Source organism: Pyrus communis, chromosome 10, assembly GCF_963583255.1.
Source record: "Pyrus communis chromosome 10, drPyrComm1.1, whole genome shotgun sequence".
NCBI lineage: Eukaryota > Viridiplantae > Streptophyta > Magnoliopsida > Rosales > Rosaceae > Pyrus > Pyrus communis.
In genome coordinates, this window is record NC_084812.1 from 5831168 (window position 1) to 5857350 (window position 26183).

Here is a 26183-nt window from a genome sequence, read left to right on the forward strand (position 1 = left end):
TATCTTTGTGTTCTTGTGCGTTTGTGTGATTCATTGTCAGATTTATGTTGGTCCAAAATTGACCCGATTTTGTGCATCAAGGATTCAAGAGGCCGGCCATATGCATGCTTTGCTCCATATGAATTAAACATTAGGGAATTAATTTTACAGCATGTCATTTCATTTGGATGCTTGTCTTAATCAAGGAATTACACCCGACACGTGTTACTTGAACATTTTTGGGAAGAAATTATCAAAATTATATAAAGATCAGAAATATAGGGAGTTTGTCATTCAGTGACATGTAAAAAAATCAGGAGACTTATTTATTTAGCGACATATGACACTCAAAATCATATTTGGATAACCTTATTTTAATAAAGTCGTTTAATTCAATTAACCAATAAAGTTAAAGAATAAATTTAAAAATAATAAATTATTAATGAGGCTATATTTGGCCTCTTCGGTTAGAAATAGTATATAACTCTTGTATATCACTGTTCATTTAAAAATAATTTATTGCATGACTATAATTATGGACGAAACTATGTTTAAATATTATCATTTGTTAAATTTAAGTTTCTCCTTTTACAATTTCTTCGAATGCGGGTCCAGTTCTGGACCACTTTGTAAGCAAAGTCCCAAGACATGGGTGAAAGAAGTCCATCTTTTCTGGCAATGACACCAATTGCTCACATTACAAAAGGTTGAAAAAAGAAGAAGTCACCAAGTGGGAGAGTGGTACTCACCACCACCACACAGCTGTATAGGATGGGAATAGGATTGGAAGAAATATCTTCCAAAATATGCATTGTTTATGTAGTTAAGTAAGTGTAGCATCCATACGAGAGAGGAAGAACATAAGTCTCCTCCCATGTGGTGTGACAAAGTTCTAACGCCAAACAAATCACGGAATCAAAAGAAACAAGTACTCCATTGGAGCCAAGTTTTGAGTAGAAATAAAAAAGTGAGTCTCAAGCCAACAAAGCTTCTCGCTTTACGAGGGTTGCAGGATGAATGTCTATTGTACGTAATCTTATTCTTGCTTTGCGAAAATGTTGTTTCTATGATTCGAATCTGTGACCTTTTGGTTACAAATGAACAACATTTTTATTGTGTCAAGGTTCGTCCTCAAATAAAAAAGGGAGTACCCAAAAAAAAAAAAAAAAAAGGTGTGAAGAAAACCACTTAACAATCTAAAGTGCTTTTGTTGCAGTATTTCAAGTAACTTTTCTATGTGCAAGATTGGTTTGATATACAGATATGGTAGCATCATGATGCACTGTATCATGATGGTGACATGAGGTGAAAAAGTAGGGCGTCAGTAAAGAAAGATAAATCACTGCTAATGAAATTAAGTTGCAACGAAAGTTATTCTCACATTAAAAGTGTTTTTAGAGAAAATATTTTTGGTTTTCAAAAGCACTTAAATGTTTTCTATAAGAAGCATTCTATGAAGAACTTTAAGTGTTTTTTTAGGATTTACTAGTATTTTTACTAATGATTATTTTCAAAAATATTTTCATCAAAAACATTTTCAATTATTTTAAAAGTACATCTAAACGAGCTCAATGTCTCCGCTCTCCGCATGGTTGCGAATCCGGTCTTCCAAACTTAAACTCGTCACATTAAAACAGAGGTAAATCATGTGTGGCTCATTTATTCAACCTAACTATTAATTAATTAAATCCAGCGAATATAAAGAATATACACAAAGATGTGGCCTTTGAAAAGAGGCAAATGGTTCGGAATTATAAAGTCATTGGTGAAGAAGGGCCATGGGTGATGACAAACATCAATGAATAATAAAAATACAGACAAAGCCATGGTGAGTCGGTCGTTGGTCAAAGAAACAAAACAAATTAATAAGACATATCTTCGTTCAATTAAAGACCACGTGTCAACAAATAATTTTATATCTTGCAATCGTCCGTGTTTATCTTAGAATATCACTAGCAGGTCTGCCAGCGTTTTGCTGCGGGTTTTCAAATCATGAATAATATTCATAGAAAATTTAACTGAAAATGCTACAGCGATATAATCGCATTCTTAAATGTAACAATTTAGAGAACGCATGTTTTACATGAGTAACGCTCACAAAACCACACATTTACACAATTATCTCCAAATGAAAGAAAAAGCAAGAGATATGTGAATTGATCCATAAAATACGTAGTTTAATTTACATCGCTACTCATTAAGTCATCATCAAATAGAAGCTTCACATCACAATAATTAACCACAATCCTCTGTTTTTGTAAGTGCAAAATGAAAAACGGAATCAAATATTAAACCCAATATCTTCACAGCACAATGTTCAACCCAAAATCTTCACATTAGCTCAAGAACTATATTGTTTCCAGAGCTTTCCAATTTCCCAGCACGGAACGACAAACATAAAAGCATTAAAATAGCTCTAAATTAAAACAATAGGATGAACTACAAAACGATAGAGGAAAGATTAAGAGCTTACCCTCACAAAATCAAAGCTCACCAAAATGCTTACCCTAACCAGAGAATCGTAGAGAATAAATCTGCATCAACATGTAAATCATAGAAAAAAAAATTAAAATTTATAAATACCATCATTTCACTACTAATTTGAATAAATCCAGAAACAATACATTGGAATAATCTTTTAGGTCTTCCAATATTAATAGGTTAGAAATTCAGAAGATAAAACACCACAATTCATTAAATTCAAAGTTGAACAATTCATTAAATTCAGAGCTTACCCCTTGTGTTAAAAGTCATGTGATGTGTGCATTTACAGACACCAAGATTTTACATGCCCAAGAAAGGGAATCACTCCATTAAAAAGAGAGGAACTACTGATACTGCAGGTACATTAACCAGACCACTAATTTTAAATGACAGCATATGTTCGAGTAAGCGAAAGACTAAAAGACGAAAAGAAGAGGGTTATATACCCGTTTCAATGTCATTGTCAGGGGCCTCTTAAACCTGGTTCCAGAATGAGGATAGTCCAACACTCTCGTAGTGACTAATACTTATTGTGACCTTGACTCAGTTTGTGAATTAGAAGCTTGAAATACACCAAAAATTATATTAATAGCCATTCCCCTAATTTTAACTACTAACAGCGTAAAGAATTGGAAATTACAATTAAGACCAATGTTTTCCCCCTTTTTTTTCATTGCCATAAAAGGCAGAAAAACAAAGGCTTCTAAAACTCAAACCAACCGTCTCATTTCTTCCCAAAAATAAACACATTTTAATCCAACATTCATAAATGCGTGGTCAAACAGGGGAGAAAATTATGTTAATTTGGGCTTCAAATTTACAAACATAACTGTTTACAATAAGCATATATAACATGATTTGGTCTGCAGTGCTTTCACCAATAGTTATAAAAAACAAAGATTCTAAAGATATGCATGCAATAGAATGACTATTACCTCCAAGTAAGCAATTGCATGGTTGCAATCTAAGTTGCACACATCATGTTCAATCTGATAGCTTCAGTATAGCACTTGACAACATTATTTCAGGCTTTTCCTTAAATGAAGTATTTCCCTGGGAAAAGATTAGCAAACATAGAAATTGAAACAATACACATAAGTACATTGGTATCCCAGTTCTTTGCTAATAGAAAATGAAATTAAGGGGAAGGAGAGACCTAATTTCAACTTTTTGAAGGAGAACACCACACTTCATTCATATCAAAGAACAGCATGATTCCAATTTCAATTTTGAACATAATAAATCACATAGCATTCATATATTACTTCAACTTCTTTCAAATTTACTTTTGTATTTAAAGATTGTATATTTTAATGAGTCTAAATTGACTATATATAAATTATACCTTTTTATATTTAAATAATAATGTACATTGTATAATTACAGTTATAGTCCATGAATACAATTAGAGGCCTTTGAATTTCTTTGCAAGAGAAGATTTACACGGAAAAGCAACTGCAAATATACAGAAGGAGGGAATTTAAGTTTTGTAGTCCATCTACTCAGCAATTTCTTAATATAGATGCAACTGAGCAGTGAGAGAGCTTTAGCTAATACTATTCAATTCCACAGGTAATTATAAAAAAATAATCACATAATTTCTCACAATAAAAATCAATGTGACTAAAAACAAATGATATGTATCAACTTTGATGATTTCCCTTATTTTCCCTCTCCTTCCCAGCAACCAAACAGGGGCAAAAATTACCAAAAACTGAAAAGATTGAAGTACCTGAGCAAGTTGGAATGCCTGGGTTGCCATATACACTTGGTGTAAAAAAATTAAGGGTGGGCATTTTCAGAGCACCTAAACCCTTCATCCACAAACGTATGTAAAAAATCATACAAAATAATATTTTGAATGCATTAAAAGAGTTCATGAATTTCCATAGTGTACCAAGTTAGTAGAAATGTACTCCAAGATGACCAGGTCAAAAAGAGATTCTTTCACTCCCAATATGGTTTATCAAAAGTAATGTCTTATTTCTTCAAGACAAACATGCAGGACAACACCAATCACAACTACAAATACTAACAATTGTGCAAAAGAGTTATAAAAACACTCATGTACGATATAAGAACAAACCTCACAATTGGTCTTAAGAATTGTTTTTCCAAAGAGACCCATTACAATGCGATCTGAAAAAAAACAAAACATGAATAATATCAAGGAAAATACATTTTCTCTGTCAAGTAAAATCTACGGCAGGTAATGAACAAAATACAAAGTTCTCAGCTTTAATTTAATTATTATCAAATATTGAGGGAAATTAACAACTACCCAGAAATGTTTGCTCAAAATTAATTGATAATATGAATAATAAAATTACACAACATTTACAAAACCCAAAGTTCTTAGCTTAATTTGATCTTACCATTTAAGTGGAAGAAGTAAAAAATTACACATAAATGTTTGCACACAATTAATTGATGAAACAACCAATTGGGCAATCAAACCCCCTCTCTCATATCACCTGACGGCAAGATCTGAACCCTTGACGGGGTAGTGTGGTCATTTTGACTCCCAAACTGTAGTGATCCCCAGCAAAAGAAACCGGCAAACAAAGAAAAAAGAACAAACGATGAGCAATAAAACTCACAGACCATAATACACAAAATTCCCTATAACGTAAATTGATAAAGCATTTTACCCAATCCAATTGAATTCCTGATCACAACACATAAGATAAACTAATAAACCATTTTATCCAAATAACCATTTAATTTTAAACATTTAAAACCGAAGAGAACCAAACGCGCATATTTGGAAAAAAAAAATGGAGTGTTTTGAGTATATAAATCTCACCCTCAACACTTTAAAAATGCAGCGGTCCCAATGGAAGGAGAACTTGCAAAATAGTGTCTCAGCACAAACACAACATATAAAACAAACAAACGAAGAAAAAAAAAATTTAAAAACCAATAATGAACGTTAAAATTCAAAAATCCTAGGACACAAAATCGCAAACGACATAAAAATTAATAATAAAAGTTATTAAAAAACAGACACCGCTTGACACCAAATGCTTGACGCCAACGACGACCCCAAAGGCAAGCAAAATCTCAAACCAGTTAAGAAAAAATTAAGAGTCCATTCCTCTGTCATATTCTTTTCCCCTGTTTTGCTAACCCTTATTCCCAAATGTGTCTTCGATTCTCTTTGTTCCCTTTTTCTCTCACCCTAATATCTCACCTGCAAAATCTTAACGCTGCTGCCTTCCCTCACCAACAAACCCTCAACACCCTGTAATGCTATTTTCTTCCATATCTATAACAAAAAATGCATGCATAAACACGGTAGAAATTTGCAAAAACCCACAACACAACCTAACTAAAAATCTCACGGATTAAAAGTTTCACCCAAAAGAATCCCCCATCTCTCTTATCAAATGAAAACTCCAAAAGCAATTCAATGGTTGATAACAACCCATTTAAAATTGAACCCAAAAAAATTAAAAGCTTCTCTCACATTGATTAGTTGTTCATTCTGCACCTGCATTTTACTAATTCTACGTTAAGAGTTCCATGTACAACTCAAAAAAGCAGATTTTAACAACTAAAAGAACGGACAGTAACACCATATGACCGTGTTATGATAAAAAATGATAAACAAAGATTCGCTCAAAAAGCAAAGCATAAAAAAACTCCCAAAAACAAAGATTGGGATCTCTTCATCCGAATTAAGTATTGTATATAAGTCTTCAAATACAGGACTAATGTGTTATAAGTATGGTGTGAAAAGTATTTACAAAACGTTGTTCCAAATCAATAGTTGGACAGAATAAAGTATTTACATAACGTTGTTCCAAATCAATAGTTGGACAGCATAACATGATAAACTTATTTTGAGCAGGAAAGTGAAAAACTATCTAGCAACACAATCTATCAAGAGATGTAAGTTCTCTATATACATATATATTTATATCAACTTGTCATATTTTATAAAACTAAAAGCATGACAATAAAGGAACCTTGGCTGCCATAAGTCATATCCGGCAACTGCTTCAGCCACCCCCACTGGAATTTAGGGTTGAGTGCATTTCATTCGAAAATCCATCACTATGAAATATGAAAACAAAAAATCAATTCAAATCCAACATATCCAACAACCCAAATATTATAATAATCTAATCAGACAATAAACAATTAGAGATGAAGCTTAATTACCATAAAGAAATGAGGGGTTGTCTGGTAGAAGCTAGTTGAAGCTTCATCAAATATATATAGGATGATCAAACAATCAGAGACTAATCTCGATTACCTTTCCCGTTCCAGGAAAATCACTTCCAGGCCCACTATGAAATATTAGAAGGTCCGTAAACTCATAAGGCTAATATAGTAAATTAAGTCTCCTTCTATCCCTTGCAACGCAAAGCAAAAGAAAGCCCATCCTTTTCATAATCCCATACAGAGTGAGGTTAACACTTGCAGAGAGGGAAAATGGCTTATCACTTATGCCATATCTATTGTCTAACATACCTTGAACTGCCAACTCCACCATTCCCTAGGCTAGCAGATGCCATACCGACGTCTAATCACTTCACTACTGCAACACAGCAGATGAGGCTACTACCTCCCCTCCTCGTAACACTTCCTGCTCCTACGTCCACTCCCATCCAAGCACCTACCTTTCTATTAAACAACATAAAAATTCAAATTCAAATTTCTTTCCACAAAAGCATTAATTAAAATTAAAATTCATAAAACATAGAAATTGAGCTGAAATTGCTGAAACAAAATTCAAATGAAAAAATTTTAAAATTGCAGAGTCAATTAATTACTTAATTTAGCTCGGATCCACACCAAACTCACTCCAATTTTTTAAATTAAGCACCAAATACAAATACAAATTTAAAAACCACCGCCGATCCTTCGAAATCAATCGGACTCCAACAAAACAATTAATTTTCGGCATTTTCAAACGCAATACATCCAAAATTCAGAAATCGGTTCGGACGACTGACCTGCAAGCGTTTCGGGGAGGCCTGGAAGCAGAGCTCGCGCATTTTAAATTCCGCTCCGCTCCTGGAATTTTTTAGATATGAGTAGAAAATTTGGGAAGGAGAAGAATTTAATCGAGAGAGTGAAAATTCAATCTACTTCAGGATCAAACACTAAAGTACGAAACTTTACCTTTTCCCTTCTCAAATCTGACATCTTCGAGAGCTCCGCCCTACTTTTGATGGTCGTATCTGAGTTCATTTGTGGGTGTCGGCGACTTGCAACGAAGGTGGATCCACGAAATGGAGGTTGGTTCGTGGGCAGGAGGAAAATTCGATATGGGTTCGTGTGGAGGTGCATCGGTGATTGTTGAACGGATTTAACTAAGATGATGAAGAGGAATGGGGTGAGCAGCGCTGGGGCTAGGTTGAGAGAAATGGGAGAGAGAAGTCTCTCGAATTTGAGAGAAATAAGAGAGAAACAGTGCTAGGGTTGTAGGAAATGAGCTCACAGAGTGAGAAAAGGAAAGGATGGGCGATTTGATGGATGGTTATCGACAGAGTCGGGAGAGGGAAAGAGGGAGAGAAAAGGCGGTGGCAATTTTGTAAATAAAGTGAAATTCGGCTCAAACACACGGACACAATTACCCCCTAACTTTTAAGAAATACCTTCCCAACCCAGCCCAGATCTGATGGTTTTTGTTGTAAATAGCGTGAAATCGAGGGGCAAACAATTGACTGTAGCCCAATGAACAGTCAATTGCTCCCTAGTTTTAGAATAGATAATTACCGTGGATCGTCCCATCAAAAATAGTAAACAGTAGCTTGCAACGAAACTTCCTCTCTTTTAAGTTAAGGGTAATACTTGAAAAATAAAATTTGTAAACTAATTAATATATAATTAATAAAAAAATAAACACGTTAAATCGTTAATCAATACTTGAGTAATAACATAATCGTTAATTTTTATGTAATTTACTTACAAATTTAATCTTCCTAATATTTGGCTAAAGTTAATATCTACTTTTGAAATGAAGTTTCCAAGAAGTTTCCTATCTTTCAATTTGACCACATTCACATTGAAAGGTAGCTAGTATCTAGGAAACCGCTACGTAGGTAGGGAGAAAAGCATGAGGACTAACATTGAAAGGTAGCTAGTATCTAGGAAACTGCTTCGTAGGTGGTAGGAAACTGATGCTTCCTACATAGGAAGAAATGTATGCACAGCAAGAGCGAAGTCTTGACGCGAATACCAGTCCAGAATCCACAATCAATCCTTTGAAAGGTTCTTTAGTTTACCTGGATTTCTCCAATGAATAATCAACTTGTCTCCTCCTCCTCTTCTTCTTCTTCTTCCTTTTGTATCGATAGTACTCCTTCGTGGAGATATGATGTCTTTTTGAGCTTTAGAGGAGAGGATACACGCACCAATTTTACAGATCATTTATACAAGGCGTTGGTCGACAAGGGAATCCACACCTTCATTGATCGCCAACTTGTAAGAGGAGAAGAAATATCACCAGCGCTCCTCCAAGCAATTGAAGAGTCAAGAATTTCTCTCGTCATATTCTCTAAAACCTATGCAGCTTCAAGGTGGTGCTTGGACGAGCTCGTCAAGATTTTTCAATGTAGACAATCAAAGCAACAAATAGTTTTGCCAGTTTTTTACAAGGTGGATCCGTCCCATGTACGAAATCAAACGAGTAGTTTCGGTGACGAGTTCAAAAAACTTGAGTGCAAATTCGAGGACAATAAGGAGAAGATCCTCGCATGGAGGAGTGCTCTTAGAGAAGCAGCAGATTTGTCAGGACATCCTGTCAAGGAAGGAGAGTACGTACATTTCTTCCCCTTAACGTGTATTTATATAATTAGTTTCCTGGAATAATGTCATCAGTATAGTTAATTACTAGTGCATTTGTGGATAGAAACATAGAAATATATTCAAGTACACTTTTTTGTTAATATCGTGTAATATTCCTGTCTATTTGTTTTCACATTCTTTTCTACATTTTTCTGAAATATAGCCAAAAAAAAATAGTTCACTGATTAATTGTGTGATTTGTTTTTAACTGCTAGCTATGAAGCTACATTAATCAGCAACATCGTTGAGGATATCTTAGTCAAAGTACTTGATGGCACATATTTGGATGTGGCCAAATACCCAGTTGGAATACAATCTTGCGTACAAGAGGTGAAGGATCTTTTAGATGTCGATGGAAATGGTCGTCGTGTGGTTGGGATTTGGGGGACATCTGGAATAGGCAAGACAACAATCGCAAAAGCTGTTTATAATGCAATTGCTCATAAGTTTGAAGGTAGTTGTTTCCTGGGAGATGTTAGAGAATCATCGACATCACGTGAAGGCCTAATCCAACTACAAAAGACTCTTCTATCTGAAATTCTACGTGGCACAGAGTGGGCAATTGTCAATGTTCATCAGGGAATCAACCTTATTAAGAATCGGTTGAGGCAAAAGAAGATTCTCTTAATTCTTGATGATGTGGATCAATTGGAGCAGTTAACAAACTGGGTTGATGTCGATTGTTTCGGTGAGGGTAGCAGGGTGATCATAACCACAAAAGATAGAAGTTTGCTAGATTTTTATGGAGGTCAGTGGATATATGAAGTCCAAAAGTTAGAAGACGACAAAGCACTTGAGCTTTTTAGTTGGAATGCCTTCGAAAGAAATAAACCTCCAGATGATTATTTGAGCCTCGCACGATGTGCAATAGCCTATGCTCAAGGCCTTCCACTAGCTCTTAATATTATAGGTTCTCATTTGCGTAATAAAAGTATAGATCGTTGGCAAGCTATATTGGATGGTTACGATTCTTACGAAGGAGAACCTTATAGAGGTATTCAAAGAATACTTCGGAAAAGTTATGATGCCTTGGATTTTGCTCTGCAACAAGTTTTCTTAGACATTGCATGCTTTTTCAAGGGTGAACATGAATGCTACGTTTTAGAAATATTAAGAAGTTCAAAGCTCTATGTACCTCAACATTGTCTTGATGTACTCGTTGAGAAAGCCATCATAAGTATTCATAATAAGAAGATTTGGATGCATGATTTGCTAGAACAAATGGGTAAGCGTATAGTTTGTGAAGAATCGCCCACTGAACCACGCAAGCGGAGCAGGTTGTGGCATCACGAAGATGTGCGCAATGTTCTAATTGATTGCAAAGTAAGTAGAATATATGTTCTTACATAATTACATTTGATTTAATTGGCATGATTTTGAAAAGAAAAAAAAAATCTTATTGTGACTTGTTTGTTAACATTATATCTTTTACCATCTTAGGGAACAAAGAAAATTAGAGGCATTGTTGTGCATCTGCCCGAACCAGATGTGATACCCTTGAATGCAAAAAGCTTCTCAAAGATGGAAAATCTTGAATTTTTTATAAACCATAATGCACACTTTTCAGGACGCGTTGATTATCTGCCTAACAGTTTGAGGTTGATTGAATTCGGTGGACGATCCAATATTGATCAAAGGCATACGTATGTGCCATCCAATTTTCATCCAAGAGATCTTGTTTGCTTTGATCGAAGGCATACGTATGTGCTCAATTTGCCGTCCAATTTTAATCCAAGACATCTCGTTAAGTTTGATGTGTCATACAGTGGCATAAGACAATTGAAGGAATTTAAGGTACATACTTTAAATTATTTTGAATCACTATTTATTTAAACAATTTTTTTTTTCTCAAAAAAATACTCAGCTGTTTTATTACATTCTTTTTAAAGCAAGTGAACTTTTGTTTTGTTTTTGCCTTTGGTTTTTTAGAATTTGGCAAAGCTTACATGGATGAATTTAAGTGGTTGCGAATTCTTGGAAAAATTTCCCGACTTATCCGGAAGCCCAAACATAAAGCACTTGAATCTAAGTGGGTGTAAAAATTTGGTTGAGGTTGATGATTCTGTTGGATTCCTTGACAAACTTGTGACATTGGATCTTAGTTGGTGCTCTAACCTTACGAGGTTTGCAACAAGACTTGGATTGAGATCCCTTGACCAGCTTAAACTTTATCGTTGCACAAGGCTGGAGAGATTTCCAGAAATAGAGAAGGACAAAATGGAATCCCTACGAAGTTTGAATATAGGAAGAAGTGGCATAAGAGAATTGCCTTCATCAATTGCGTATCTTACTGGGCTTACGCACTTGGTTGCAAATGGTTGTGAGTTGCAAAATGTCCCCGACTTATCTGGAAGCCCAAACATAAGGTTGTTGGATCTAAGAGGCTGCACAAGTTTGGTCGAGGTTCATGATTCAGTTGGATTCCTTGATAAACTTCAAATTTTGCTTCTTAATGGGTGCTCTAAGCTTACGAGGTTTGCAACAAGACTTGGATCAAGGTCCCTACGTGGACTTTATCTCAAAGGTTGCAGAAGGCTCGAGAGTTTATCAGAAAGTGATTTCCTTGCGCCTCTTGATTGCTTGTCCGAATTAACGTCACTTGATATGTCGAGAAACAATTTTGTTAGCCTTCCGGATTGTATTAGCAAAGCTGTCAACTTGAAGACACTTTACTTGAAGGATTGCAAGAGGCTTCGAGAAATTCCAGTCCTTCCACCAAAACTAAAAGAGTTATATCTGGATGATTGCACGTCATTGGAGAAAATTCCAAAACTGCCGCCGAGGCTTAAGTGTCTTAACTTGTGTAACTGCTTTGGACTAAGTGGCGATGAGGTGGCAAAGTTCGAAAACAACTTGTTGAATGAGGTTGGTCTCTCTTCTTCTTCATTTATGTTCAAATGAAAATTAATTTTGTTGATACTTGAAAGAGAGATCAGATCACAAATATTTGTAATTTGTTAACTATATATATCTGTTATTGCAGGAAATTCTTCCACACTCTGATTTCCTTGCGCCTCTTGATTGCTGGTTCGGATTAACATCACTTGATCTGTCGAGAAATAATTTTGTTAGCCTTCCGGATTGTATTAGCAAAGTTGTCAACTTGGAGACACTTTACTTGAAGGATTGCAAGAGGCTTCGAGAAATTCCAGTCCTTCCACCAAAACTAAAAGAGTTATATCTGGATGATTGCACGTCATTGGAGAAAATTCCAAAACTGCCCCCGAGCCTTGAGAATCTTAGTTTGTGTAACTGCTTTGGACTAAGTGGCGATGAGGTGGCAAAGTTGGAAAACAACTTGTTGAATGAGGTTGGTCTCTCTTCTTCTTAATTTATGTTCAAATGAAAATTAATTTTGTTGATACTTGAAAGAGAGATCAGAATGTTTGTAATTTGTTAACTATATATATCTGCTATTGCAGGAAATTCTTCCGCGTTCTCAATTGTACATTCATTACCCAGGCAATGAAGTTCCAAAGTGGTTCAGCTATACCTCTAACCATCCCACAACCATTCAACCTCTACCAGAATATGAATGGGATGAATATGACAGGAAAGAAAGATATGTTGGAGGCAGTGAATTTCGTTTTGAAATTCCTCTAAAATTACAAGTGGGGGAGACGTTATTAGGATTGGCTCTATCTTTTGTTCTTGAACCATCGACTTATTATTCTGATTCTGTTGAGTATCTCGACGCTGTTAAGTATTATTTCAACGGAAAAAAAACGTTCGAACCGCGATTATATTATGATTACTATAAGGCAGCTCATGTGGGGCTTGCGTTAGTGGGTTTAGGGGAGCAGGATCGGCAGGGAGATATTTGTCAAGTTGTATTTCGTTTCCGCAATGGGTTTCCCATTGAAAGCTGCGGCGTGCACTACCTAACGAGTAGTCTTGGGAAGAGGCCTCGTCCACGTGGATCCTCAGATGTGGTCGATGATGAGGATGATCATCCAAAACGTAGGCAGATTGATCCCAATGTTCCTATTGATATTGAGGAGGATGAGGAGCAAGAGCAACCGTCCGCTTCAGATGATCCGCAATTTCTGATTTATTAGGAGTTTGGGTACGTACATTTTTGTTTGCACTTTACTAATCCCTAAAACTAAGAAGCTGTTTGATGACCATTTCGGTTTGCAATTGTCTTGCGTTTGCCTTTATGTTTTCTTTTTATATATCTAAATCTTTATTAATGAATGAAACTCTCTTTGTTAACCAAAAGAAGGTGAAAAAACAATTTAGTCTTCTATCACACAAAAAAAAATTATGGGCAATAATGTAATTTCACATGTCCAAATTTTACTGTTTTTATTGAAACCTCACATACAAGTAATGTTAAAAAAATAAAAAAAAAAACCAAAAACAAAAACGTCCCACACCACCCCCCCCCCCCCACACACACACACTCTCTCTCTCTCTCTCTCTCTCTCTCTCTCTCTCTCTCTCTCTCCTTCTCATTTTCTAAAAAAATATGTTCATACACACAAAGTGTAGGCAAATGCTAGTTACATATTAATAGAACACTCATTGTCAATCCTTATAAAATTACCAGTTTAACACTTTACTTAAAAAGGAACGTGAATAAGAAATATGGGCATAATTGTAATTTCAAACAATCAAAATTTTACTTTTTTTTTTCTTCAAAACCTCATCTACATATGATTCTAACAAATCTCTAATTAAAAAAATAAAAAAAATAAAAATTAAAGCAGCTCTCTTCCCCACTCCCACATTCTTTCTCTCTCTCTCTCTTCTACTTTAAAGACAAAAATAAAAAGTTTTCATGCACACTTTGTGTGTGGTCATATGCTAGTGTATAATAAAAAAAATTAGTAACAACTAAAACTCAATTAGTAACAACTAGCGGCTATAACAAAAATCTACTAATCACAACTTCAAATCAAAGACTAATATCTTCCATTCTATCACTTACACTTGCTTTTCTCTTACCCAAAATCTAAAAATATCATCAATAAAAAATGGAAATATCATAAGGCTAATGAAATCAATGGAAAGTCGTTTCTACAAGATAAAGTCAAATGCCAGAAATGGAGAAAAGCTTCTCCAACATATGCTCTTCTCAGTAATACAACATTAGTTTTCAATCTGCAGAAACAAAGAATTCATCTGTAGGTGGCTAGTTATTACAAAAACAGAAACCACTTTTGTATCCTAAAGATATCTGTGACTTTGTATAAATTAGTTACTTTGTATAAACAGAAACCACTTTTATCTACCTCCATCATAAATTAGTTACTTTGTATACTATTTCATATTTGTTTCCCCTCTTTCACTCACCTTGACCCGCCATCATACTCCATGAGTTTGACCGCAGTGCTCAAGCAACACCTATACGACTCACAACTCTTCTACGTGAACTAACTTGAAAAATGTTACCATGAGAATCGGGAGAGAACATCTGCACTAGTAGTTAACACGTACAACCTTTGCATACCTCAGTTTACTTGTAACTTTGGACTGACATCGAAAGATTATAATTCGTGATGGCTGCTGATTTTGTACTTGTCCTTTTAACTGATATTTACTCTTACACTTGCAGGGTTGGATGGTCCCAAACTATTCAACCTCTACTGCTTGTGCAACAAGCAGCTTCTGTACTTTGAATTCGGCAAATCATATCATTAAAGCCAAAGCAGTAAGTATTCCTACAAGCAGCTTCTGTACCTTAAGTATATTATAATAACTGATATACAATTTTCTTTGAAATCTTACGCAGGACCTTATGCTCTGTGGTGGTTCAGATTCAGTGATGATACCTCTTGGTATTGCTCCCATTCTTTGCAAATGTTATTTCTTAGTTTTACTTGGAGTTGCACTCACAATAATCTTGTTCTTATGCAATTACTGGAGGAATGGGAGGCTTTGTGGCATGCAGAGCACTGTCACAAAGAAACAATGATCCGACCAAAGCATCATGCCCTTGGGATAGTGTAATGCGTCCAATAACTATGCTAGATTCATTTATTCTTTTATTTCCACTGGGATTGGTTCTATGATAACTTCTGTAAATATTGTTAAGAACAAGAATGGTAAAAATCATCGAAAGGCATGTCAATATTGGTTGTCTTAATGTAAATTTGTGTTGGAATCTAGTCAGCTTTTTTAAAATGATGTGTCGTAATTTATAACTAAACCTAGTCATGTCTACTGAGCTTGAGAGTTGAGTTTCTTAATTTTAGAAACGTTTAATAAGTGCAAAGTTATTGCATTGCGAAAGAATAAGTTTGAAACGTTTAACAGGTGCTGTTTTTAACAAAATCTTGTTTTTGGTTTTTGGACAGAACCGTGATGGCTTTGTTAGGGGGGGAAGGAGCTGGCGTTTTGCCTCTAGAAGAGTTAGAACATGCTAAGGTATTTTCTAAATCTATGCCCTTGGCAATGGCACTTGGGTGTCTGTCTGGATATCCTTTTTTTCTGTAAGGTTGTAGGTGCAATGTCCGTAGGGATGTTCTGTATCCTTTGGTTCCCTCAAGCTCTATGGTCTCACAAACACGTTTTCTAATCATTCATCTCTATCTTACCATGCAATATGGTGTTTTTTCATTAATGTCCTTGGAAACAGGGGCTGGGGTTATTCTCTGCACTGAAAAGGCTTTAGAACAGTCTGGGGTGTCTGGGGAAGATGTTAATTACATTAATGTACATGCTACATCCACACCGGCTGGAGATCTCAAGGAGTATAATGCTCACATTCATTGTTTTGGTCAGAATCCTGATGTAACAACAATACCTGATTGGTCACCTACTGGAGATCTTAATTCCTGTATTTCCATGTTATTGTTCGATGAGATCTTTACGTTTTACGGTTGGGAGTGAACTCTACAAAATCCATGATTGGTCACCTACTGCTTCTGGGAGCATCTGGTGCTGTAGAAGCTGTTGCAGCAGTACAGGTAACTTACGTGATGTTTTCAAATTGGAAAAACTCTACTATTTTTAGACCTTACGTGTAAGACCAGATACAATTCTTGTTTGTTTGGCTTGAAGCGTAGTTCTTGACATGTTAACTGGGTGGATGCATCCAAATATCAATCTGGAAAATCCAGACGAGGGCGTGGTATGTTGTCTTCTGTTCCCTTGTCACCCTTTTCTGGTATATAATGTCCAATGAAAGTGTAGTTGGAATCCTCTCATTCTGTCAGCACATGAATGCAGGATACAAACTACTAGTGGCATTGTCTAACTCATTTGGGTTCAGTGGCCACAACTCATCGGTCTTGTTTGCCCCATACAAGTAGAAACACAGATCTACTGTGCTACTCCAACCTTTGCTGCAATCGTACTGAAGGTATGTTTGCGTACAGCCACCTTTTTGTTAGAACTTAAAAGGAATCCTACTCATCGGTCATTGAATCACTGCTACGGCAATAGTTGCCTTGTTTGATTTTGGTTTTCTTGTACAAGTAATTGGCTGATCAGATCATTGTAATGAAATTTAGTCCGCAGTTGGATGACTTTACGTTCTTCGAGTTCCGACCTACTTGTAACTTCTTTCCAAATTTTAATTTTCATAGATAACTCTCAGTCAGGGAAACAGAAATCCCCTTTGCTACATATTTGCTACACTCAGAGCCAATCCCCTATCGGCCCTCCCGCCATGCCGCAGAACGGGAGCTCGTGCTGGGAACTTCCAATTCAGTCCTCAAATGCCAACAATGGAGAAAAGCTTCAACAACATTTGCTCTTCTCAGTAAAATATAATATTAGTTTTCATCTGCAGAAACAAAGATTAATTTCATCTGTAGGTGGCTTGTTATTAGAAAAACAGAAACTACATTTGTTCCTAAAGACACCCGTGGCTCAAGTCCATTTTAACCGGTCACAACCTATCTCAACCGGACCACTAAACAGACCCACGGGCATAAGTGGTTTCTGAAATGCATGACCCGACATTTTATGGGCCAACTCGAATATATGAGCATAGTGACGGGCGTGACAAAATATGTATATATTAACCACTGTATATAACTAACAACAATTCATTACTATCCGGTGCAGGGAGAAGAAAGAAACCTGTGGTTTTGTATGAGCATGAATGTTCAGAGCAGTCGGCACTTCACCTAGTTTTCTTCTTGCCGCCTCCTTTCTTCTGAACCCGCTTTTTAAACTTCAAGCCTTTAGCAGAGAGGATAGCCGAGGCACTCTGCCCTTCCAGCTTCCTCGTCATCTTCACCACACTCGATATCCCTTTTCTTGCGGCCGCCCTGTGCTCTGGTCTACGGCTCATCATCTTCCTATCGAGTGGCCAATATGCATATGGTTCGAGCTTGTCCTTCCTCTTCAAATCCCCACCAGCTTTCTTGCTGGCGTACTCTTTGCCGGTGGCAGCCCATCCAGATTCTGACATCTTCCTGCGCTTTTGTGTTTTCTTTGAGTTCACAGACAAGTGGCTATCCGCTTCACTTCTTGCTTCGTAATCAGGTTCAAATGGTTTCTCCTTGTATGATTCTGCTTCGTCGCGAATTATTAAGCGCCCATCAGGGTCTAGCTCTGGCCCATCATCAGAATCCATCTTTCGCTTTAAATTATCAGATGATCTGAGTGCGGATCTTGTTGTTTGCCGATCAAGCAGATCAAGTGGCTCATCTTCTAGCTGATCAAGCAAGTTCTTATTATTTGTTCTTCTGTAACTCAAACATTTGTGTTAGTTAATTTCGGGCAATTGGATTGTGTAGATATCTAAATGGATTGCGTTATTTATCATAACATTTCTAGACCATCAGATATGATCCAACGAACACTACTAGCAACCAAGATCATGATTGATGCAAAGTGTAGTTATCTAAACATTGCAATATGAACACCAAATGCAACCTACCGTAATGAAGATGCTTTAGATTTGAACTGTGTGGACGCCTTGCCACGCTTGCCCGAGACTGTTTTGGCATCCATATAATCTGCATTGCTATCCTCAGTTTCTTCGTCATCAAAATCAGAAAAGATTTTTGTATGGTTCCACCTGCTTAGCCTAAAATGAAGATAGAAAATAACAATATGTTAGAGAACATGAAGATTAAAAAATATATATAAATCTCAAAACATTAGAGTTAAAAATGAGCTGTAAAAATTTCATTGGAAAATACATACATGATACATGTGTGATATGTCTTTACAATAAGAATAAATACCCAAACATGCGAGTTGTGCTCACACATGTATTTAACTTTTAAATTATGAAAGAGTGAGACCTGGATGTAGTTGCTTTGGACACTTGAGATCTAGCTTCCTCAGATTTAGAACCCGTCTTCTTCTCTTTTCGTTCCTTGAGCTGTGTTCAACAAGAAAAGGGAAGATCAGAAACTAGTAGTAAGTACCCCTTGAAAATTCACTCTAGCAGATGCCTATCGACAAACCTTCCGTATGTTCGTAAGTAGTTTCATATGCTCTTGAGGCATCACAGCCTTAACAGCATCAAGCCCACATTTCTTGACGAGCATTTCTAGAAGAAGCTTAACCTGAAAAAATATTTGGTTTTGAACAGCAAGTGATAAGAAATTGGGGAAGTTCATTAAACCAATTGAACTCAGTGTCTGAATAGTGTCACAAACATACTGACAAGGAAACAACCTTGGCTTTGAAATGGGTTTTAGTAGCATCTTGCCACTTCAGCAAGCCTTCCACCATACTTTTCAAATGCAACTGCAACCCCTCGGCTTGTGATTTGGCTACTAATACCTTCAACAAGCCCAAATTAGCCTGCAAAAAAAATTAACAAATAAGTCAATGATTTATCAAGCAGTGCACTCAAAATAACTGATAACGCCGAAATGCTGATCCAAAACAGAAGGGAACAAACTTTAATTATTTCTTTGTTCTTTCTCTGAAGGAGGAGAAATGTGGATGGGAGTAAATTGCTGGCACTTGAAACAAGGTCAGAAAACTCATAAGCCAACCGAGCTAAGCCCTTCATCGCAGCACTGATCATATGAGGAGTTTCACCAGCTAGCCCCCCAGCTACCTGTGACCATAAGATTAAGCTTAGACATGCTGCAAATTTATATCAATTTCTGCTTTCCCACAGAAGACCAATTATAGCCAAAAGAATATCAGTAAAAAACTGCTGCAGTGTCTGAAACAATATCCAGTACCATGTTAAAAAACTGCTGCAGGTTTTCTCTCTTCCCGCCAGTCTCCTCATCTCCACAAGCATGGCCAATTTGGACAAGGATATCATAAGCTCTATTTCTTGTTTTCTTGTTAGCCTGCATTGAAAAAGAAAACTATTAATATCATTTTCAAGGGCAAGAAGCTGCAGCAATGGAAGATCTTCTAGCATTTCAAGTAAAAGAATTTTTTGTCATAATAAACCTGATATCGCTGCAGCTTAACCACATACCTCTTTAAGTGCAAGAATTATTTCTGTTAGGAAGGAACTTATGATGTCTTGACGCCTCTCCTCTGTGTCCCTCTACATAAAGATTTAGGTTCTTAAGCATTGAACATATAACATTTTAACCTAAAGCAAACTTTATTTCTAATACTCAAATAATGAATGCTACACAGAGCATCTAAATACAATTTGGAAAACCAATGTGTTTATGTATACCTTTGAAACATGGACTACCAGGAGGTACAAGCAGTCAAGTCTGTGCCGTTTAGCTGAAAAATGGCATGAAGGAAGCACTTCAATCATAATATCAAACAATTCCTTGAGCTTTGATGAAAGAAACCAATCACAGTCCTGACCATACATCCAGCAATAAGATCCATAAGTAAAAGAGATGGGCAAAGAAAAAAATCACCATGACATGGATAAAAGATGGCTCGGCAGCACATAATTCTAGAAATTATGAGTGCCCTTGTAACCATGTCTTCTTTAACTAAGACATGACATTAGCAGTGACGCAAACAACTTTGAACTGGTAAACCATGTTTCCAAATATTCTACAGACCGGTGATAATAATTCAAGTACAGTGCAAAAGCATTAATAATTTAATACAGATAATCCCCAACGTTCAAAGCATACAAATCAGTAACTTTTGCATACCCTGAGAACGATTGAAAGAACTTTGTATGCCTTCTTTTGTATCAAACCTTCATTATCCTGAAGCCAGGAAGCCCATAGTTAGTAACTTAGTGCAACATTTCCTTTTACCAAGCATTTCTAGATCCCCTACAAACAAAGTAAATAACCAGATGGAGGAAATAAATTTCCAAACCTGCAATGCAGTCTTTATTGCACTAAACAAAACATCAACCTCTTTAGCATCTAAACCAGGTAAAAGTGAGACTGCCAGGTCAAATAGTTGTGCCCTGCAGTTAAGATGGAAGAATTAACGTCAGGTCAGATATCGTGCTAAGATAGAGAAGTAATAACTCAATTGTGAAAATGAACTAAACATCATAGACATAAAAAAAAATGATGTACCTTGTGGTATTAGAATCTCTAGAGCTTTCTGCTTTCCTAGCCTCTTCAGTAACCTTTAAGAGCTTCACCAATGTACTTCTAAAGTACCTTGATACAACTTCTTTATCTGATATTGAAGCAAACTCACCAATTGTCGACTGTAAAAGGTGCAAACATAATTATTCTCAACTTCACAAAATACTAATGATGCAAAATTTATCAACAAATCCCGTATTGAACGTACAAACAAGTATCTAGCAAAAAGTGTATTCTCAAACAGCAAATTGGACCCAATATGGAAAAAGACAAGAATGTAAGGGGAAGCAGAGAGGACAAAGAGGTGAAAATGTATTCAAAGGACAAAGGGAAGTCAAAGGAAAGAAAAAAAGAGAGGTGAAAAGCGTGATATTGTAAAAAAAAAAAGGATGGAGCTTATACAGTAAGCCAGCTCCATTTTATTCATGTGTCTTTGTTGCTCAATGTTCACTATGACTCTATGAGGTACCTAATACATTTAAGTAAAAAGATGACTCCCCTCCGCCTCTCTTTCTCTTATAAAAGAACGTGTCATGGTTTTAACAAAGATAGGCATGAGTTGTAGGGGAACTGCATTTGTTACACCAGTAGGATATGTACACTGTACAAAATCAATGTGGATTTGGCATTCTTGTCAAGTATTTTGCAGGATAAATAAACAACACACATGTCTACATATAACCACAGTATGCTGAAGTACCTGCAAACAGCCTGCATCATCTTTTGTGGTATTCAAGAAGACACCTGATAGAACAGGTAACAACTTGCGTGCTGATGACTTGAGCACGCTCATGTTACCTTCTGTAACTTCAGGGGTATAATTGGCCATAGCTCTATGTCTGGCACGACCTACTTCACTGTGAGACAGATCATTCACTTCCACAATTTTCTTATTTTGTTGAACAAGAATCTGCAAGCTCAAGCATATTATTCCACGAATCTCAGATTCATCTTGAAGAGCACTGCACAAGACTTGCTCTAGATCCTGGAAACTTTCAGCAGTATCAGAAGCATAGTTGCAAAAGGAAGGTAACAATGACCACAAAGCGTGTACAAGTGCATCTGAACTCCTTGATGAAACAATACGTCCTTGTGACTCCAGCTGCAAAATATAACACATAACTAAAAAATTCCATCTGAACTAAACAACTAGCATTCAATCAGTATGAGCTGTTCAATACCTTTCTGGATTTCTCCTTTATGATTCCAACCATACCCAAAATTGACTCTGTAAAGAAGCTCAAACGTGCACCAATAGTATACTGTTTCAGTATCGGAAAGAGCCAAACATTCACCTGACTTAGGTCTTCAGCCTCCAAATTAAGAGGTAGAAGACCTAAGAATGTTTCAGGTCCCATTGCAACAAGAGCCGATCCAAAGCATTCATGCAACTATATATTAATAAAGTCATTAGATTAGTAAATGTTGCACTAATTGAGTGTAAACAAAGACAAAACCACACAAGATGCTTCCAAACAATCTTAAAAAAAAATGAAATTAGTTTGACTTGCAATCACAAAACCAGTAAATGATAATAGTGGACATCGTAAATGCTATGGTTCATATATAGACGAGTTTGCAATATAGGGATCAATACGATAATGACAAGTAATCATTTAAAACTCAATAATATGGAAAGGACCTGTTTCCTGAAAGGGAAATCTTCATCAGGTAACTTCTCCATCTCTGCCATGCTCTTGATTGCACCGCTCATGAAATAAGAAGAGTATACCCCTGCATGATAACAGCTGTCATACCTCTTATATCACATGGAGATAATAAGAACTGAAAAATAAATCAATTAAAAATGAGAGAAAAAAAGTCAGATACATCAAACGTAATACCAAGTTTATCAAACATTGCTGAAACAACTTGAAATGCAAGGTCCCAGACACCCGCGTAGTGATAACCAAGTAAGCTTTCAATAGCAGCACACACTTTTTCAATGACAGTTGGCCCAGACTTCCTTGCATCATTTTTACCATTCATTACAATCTGGTCAACTCCCTGTTTGATCAAGCTTTCATCAATGCAAGCATGAATGAGACTCTTAAATGTGTCCGCTGCTGCGTGTATAGCCTCTTCGTGCTCAGATGCCAACACATCTGCCAAAATCAAAGAAAAAACACAACAGAACTTTTTGAGTTTTGCTTTCTACAATAGAACAGATATAGACAGGAACTTAGACGAAGATTTCTTTAACGAATAAGAAGGTAAAACATACACAGCTAAAGTCAATGGAGGACACAACATTACATACCTTTGAGCGCATTGAATACAAGAGGGAGTTTAACTACACATAATTGCCTATTAAGGGAATAAACTTTCCCCATTCCAGTACCAAGCAAGCGAGCTGTAAATGTCATGCCATCCACAGAAGTCTCATTCGTAGAGACAGATAGAGCTAATGAGCACAATAGATCGAGCAACACTTCAGGAGAAACGTCCAACGATGGATTGAGACAAAGTATATTCAAACTATCTGTTATGCGCTTTGTAACAAGTGGTTGGCGCAGTTCCAAAAGAGTTTTGTAGTACTTGAGGACGTTGGTTTTGCACTTGATTGACATAAGAAACAGACACTCTTTCAAAGCATCCAAAACATACAAGACCTCCTGGGCTCCCTTGGGTCCTTCACTCGCATCTGCCTTTGACCCACCGGCAAGAAGAAGAAACCTTTCAAATAAGTTAGTTATCCCTTCACTTGCAGGTGCAAGGAGCGACGTTCCTTGAAAACTTTGCAACACATCACGAAGACACAAATGTGATTGTCTTCTCACCTGATTTCGAATCCAATCAGCACACATTCACACACATGTAACAGAATCGAAATCTGAATTCAATCATAACAATCGGTATTTACCAAAATATGCAACAATTGTGCCGTGAAGTCGTTTGATAAGCCTCAAATTCATCGAATTTATATAATAAATGACCGGAATAATCTTAATTCTACGATATACAATCAACATGAACCATAAAAACTCCAAAAGGCAAAATAAAATGTGAGAACATTCACCTTAGGGCGGGAGTCGGTTTCGAAGCTCAATAGAAATCCATACAATTGAGACACATCAGACCAGTTGACACGGCCTCTGACAATGAGCAAATGCGATATACATTTCAATCCCGAGACGGCGGCACCCACTGTCAACGACGGCGACCGAAAAACACGGACCAAGAGCTCCGACAAGAACTCGTTTTTCTTCACGATAATCGCCGCCGATACTTTCTGAAAGACAATGGATAGAATCGTGAGGAGGGCGTCTATCACGTGACCGGGAGGGTCAAGCTGGGAGGCGAGGCCGTCGAGGGAGGAGCAAGTGATTCCCAGGTATGCGACGGGAGTCAAAGGGAGGTTCTTGTCTTTGAGCTCCTGGGCCATGGCGCCGACAGCGGCGCAGAGGTGGTGGTGGTCCTCGCGCGTGGAGCTGCTGAAGTGAGTGAGGATTGAGGCGCAGATGTCGTCATCGTCGTCGTTAAGAGGGAGGGCGTGGGGATCGTCCATTTCTACGCCTTCCATGTTTTAGGCGGGAGTTTTGGGGAGTTGCAGAAAAACCCTAGCTTAGATGGATTCAGGAGGTGACTAGGGTTTTAGTGGGGAGAGAGAGAGTGGGGATCTGCTGTGCCCGTTAAGCCTCTACCCACCCTCTGCCTGCATTCTCGTTTCGACACCTGTCTCCTATTTACGGGTCAAGTTTACAGTTACGTTTTGGGAATTGGGTGGCCCAGTTAGAAGTGGCGGGTTAGGAGTCTCTGGGTTGGTAAGCGCGCGCCGACTCTCTTTACGTCAATTTGGGCTTAACGAGCCTGTCAACAAAAGAGGATTTCCTTTTGGGGCGGGTCGGAAGTACTGACCCGAATTTAACTCTTTTCTCCCCATTTTTTAGGAAAAATATCTTCTCCGAATCTCTTTCACCAAGATTACCGGATCAAGTGATCCGAACCTTTGAAATTTTATCCAACGGTAAAAAATTATTACACCTTTTAAGGAATCAAAACAGGTGGCCCGTTAGATAAAATTTCAAAGACTCGAATTACTTGATCTGATAACCTTGATGAAAGAGATCCGAAGAGAATCTCTTTTCCATTTTTTAAGTGAGAGGGTATACCATTATTTTACTGTGAGAACAAAGATAAAATATAAGAGCAAAAAAGGAAACATAAAGGTATTGTTTCTGAATGTAGTTGGTGTAATTATTTATGAGTTATGACGTCCTTCCTAGAACAATATTTCAACACACATTATTGAGGATCATCAAGAGCATAGTTATTTGACGTACCCAACAAACGGAAAAATAACCATCAAACAACCACGCATCAGAGTAATCTATCACTTACAAACATTATTTTTAAATGTAAGTAAATGCACAAGAAACTCACGCATCAAAGCAATCTTATCACTTACAAATATTATTTTTAAAATAAATAAGATCTTGATAAGTAAAATATCCCAAACTAATAAAAGATTTTATATTACATATGTAAGCATCATTACTATACTCGTTAACAACTTGAACAAAGATTTTACAAAAAAAAAACCCAAAAGATAGACACTAAAAAGAAAGTACGACGCCATCACCGGCATGGACTGACACTGAGACCTATACTGACAGAATCACAGCCGTCCATCATCACGATCTTCATCAAGGTCTAGATCTGGGCTGTCCGCGGATCTCGTCAAGGCGATTGATCAGGTAAAGCGCGTTGCTCGTAACCCTAGCCGCATTCTTAATCTTCCGCTTCGCATCCGCGGCCTTGGCCTTCACATCCGCCTCCTGAATCCCGTCGAGACACGTGTCGTCGTCCGTGAGAGCGGCGCTGAGCCACGTCTGGGCGTTGCTCATCTGGAACCGAAACGTCTCCTCCCGGAGGTGCTGCAGCTCGCCTAGCGTCTCGCTCAGCTCGTCCACCGACGACGACATCAGGTCCACGCAGTCGCCTATCGCCGAGCGCTGCCTCTTCGTCCCCTGGAAGTTGGCGGAGAGTTGGGCGAGGAAGCCGGAGACGCGGCGGGCGCGGGCAAGGCTGACGCTCACGGACGCCTGGGCGAGGTCGCGGGGGGTCTTGGCGGGGCCCGCGTAGTCGGAGAGTGTGCGGAGGCAGATTTTGGGGTAGGTGGCGTGGCGACATGATGAACGGACGAGAGTTGATGCTGGGTTGTGCTGTGAAGTGTGTTTCCGTGCGGTGGCGGCGGCGGCGGCGGAGTAAGGCGAGCAGAGGAGGACGAGGAGAGGGAGAAGAGAGAGCAGGAAACGCATCGTTTCGGTGGGGTACGAGTTTTCCGGCGACGGGTATAAAGAGCAGAAGAGTGGGGGTGAGTAGAGTGAAGAGTGGAAAATAACTGGTGGTGGTTCGTTGGGGAGATGGGGGGCTTGGGTATATATAGGGGTTGTGGGGAAGTAAACGGGCAAGCCTCTGTTTTAGACTAGGAATGTTTTATTTAAATATTTAAATTAATCAACCTGATTAGATTAGGAAAAGATTTTTTCCTTAATGTTGATAAACTGCTTT

General features: G+C 37.5%; 3 protein-coding genes across 9 annotated transcripts; 1 reads left to right on the forward strand and 2 right to left on the reverse strand.

Annotated features, from left to right (window-relative positions):
* Positions 1-8563: 8563 nt before the first annotated feature.
* On the forward strand, positions 8564-17419 carry LOC137746738 (TMV resistance protein N-like). 5 transcript variants are annotated; one of them, XR_011069904.1, is made up of 13 exons: positions 8564-9233; positions 9480-10587; positions 10705-11058; positions 11194-12129; positions 12248-12574; positions 12687-13330; positions 14825-14920; positions 15002-15047; positions 15567-15636; positions 15848-16178; positions 16278-16342; positions 16441-16573; positions 17284-17419. XR_011069904.1 is itself a non-coding variant. In XM_068486745.1 (6 exons), exons 1-6 carry the CDS (start codon positions 8716-8718, stop codon positions 13320-13322), a joined length of 3879 nt encoding a protein of 1292 aa, XP_068342846.1. In that variant the 5' UTR covers positions 8564-8715; the 3' UTR covers positions 13323-13391. The 5 variants fall into 5 exon arrangements, 1 of the variants encoding a protein (XP_068342846.1); XR_011069903.1 differs by having other exon boundaries at positions 15994-16178; XR_011069905.1 differs by having other exon boundaries at positions 15567-16178; positions 16428-16573.
* Positions 16591-24270, reverse strand: LOC137746739 (uncharacterized). Of its 3 annotated transcripts, XM_068486748.1 has the most exons (19): positions 23689-24267; positions 22930-23449; positions 22514-22774; positions 22312-22403; positions 21851-22060; positions 21370-21771; positions 20655-20791; positions 20446-20539; positions 20274-20330; positions 19832-19966; positions 19622-19693; positions 19374-19487; positions 19082-19243; positions 18853-18981; positions 18639-18740; positions 18474-18553; positions 18104-18253; positions 17299-17909; positions 16591-16999 (listed from the first exon to the last, which is right to left on the reverse strand). In XM_068486748.1, exons 1-18 carry the CDS (start codon positions 24190-24192, stop codon positions 17342-17344), a joined length of 3789 nt encoding a protein of 1262 aa, XP_068342849.1. In that variant the 5' UTR covers positions 24193-24267; the 3' UTR covers positions 16591-16999; positions 17299-17341. The 3 variants fall into 3 exon arrangements, with proteins under 3 accessions (XP_068342849.1, XP_068342848.1, XP_068342850.1); XM_068486747.1 differs by lacking the exon at positions 16591-16999 and having other exon boundaries at positions 17007-17909; XM_068486749.1 differs by lacking the exon at positions 16591-16999 and having other exon boundaries at positions 17743-17878; positions 23689-24270.
* Positions 24271-25128: 858 nt separating this feature from the next.
* On the reverse strand, positions 25129-26039 carry LOC137747358 (pectinesterase inhibitor 3-like). Its single transcript, XM_068487456.1, has one exon. The coding sequence runs from the start codon at positions 25928-25930 to the stop codon at positions 25316-25318; it is 615 nt and encodes a 204-aa protein (XP_068343557.1). The 5' UTR covers positions 25931-26039; the 3' UTR covers positions 25129-25315.
* Positions 26040-26183: the final 144 nt, after the last annotated feature.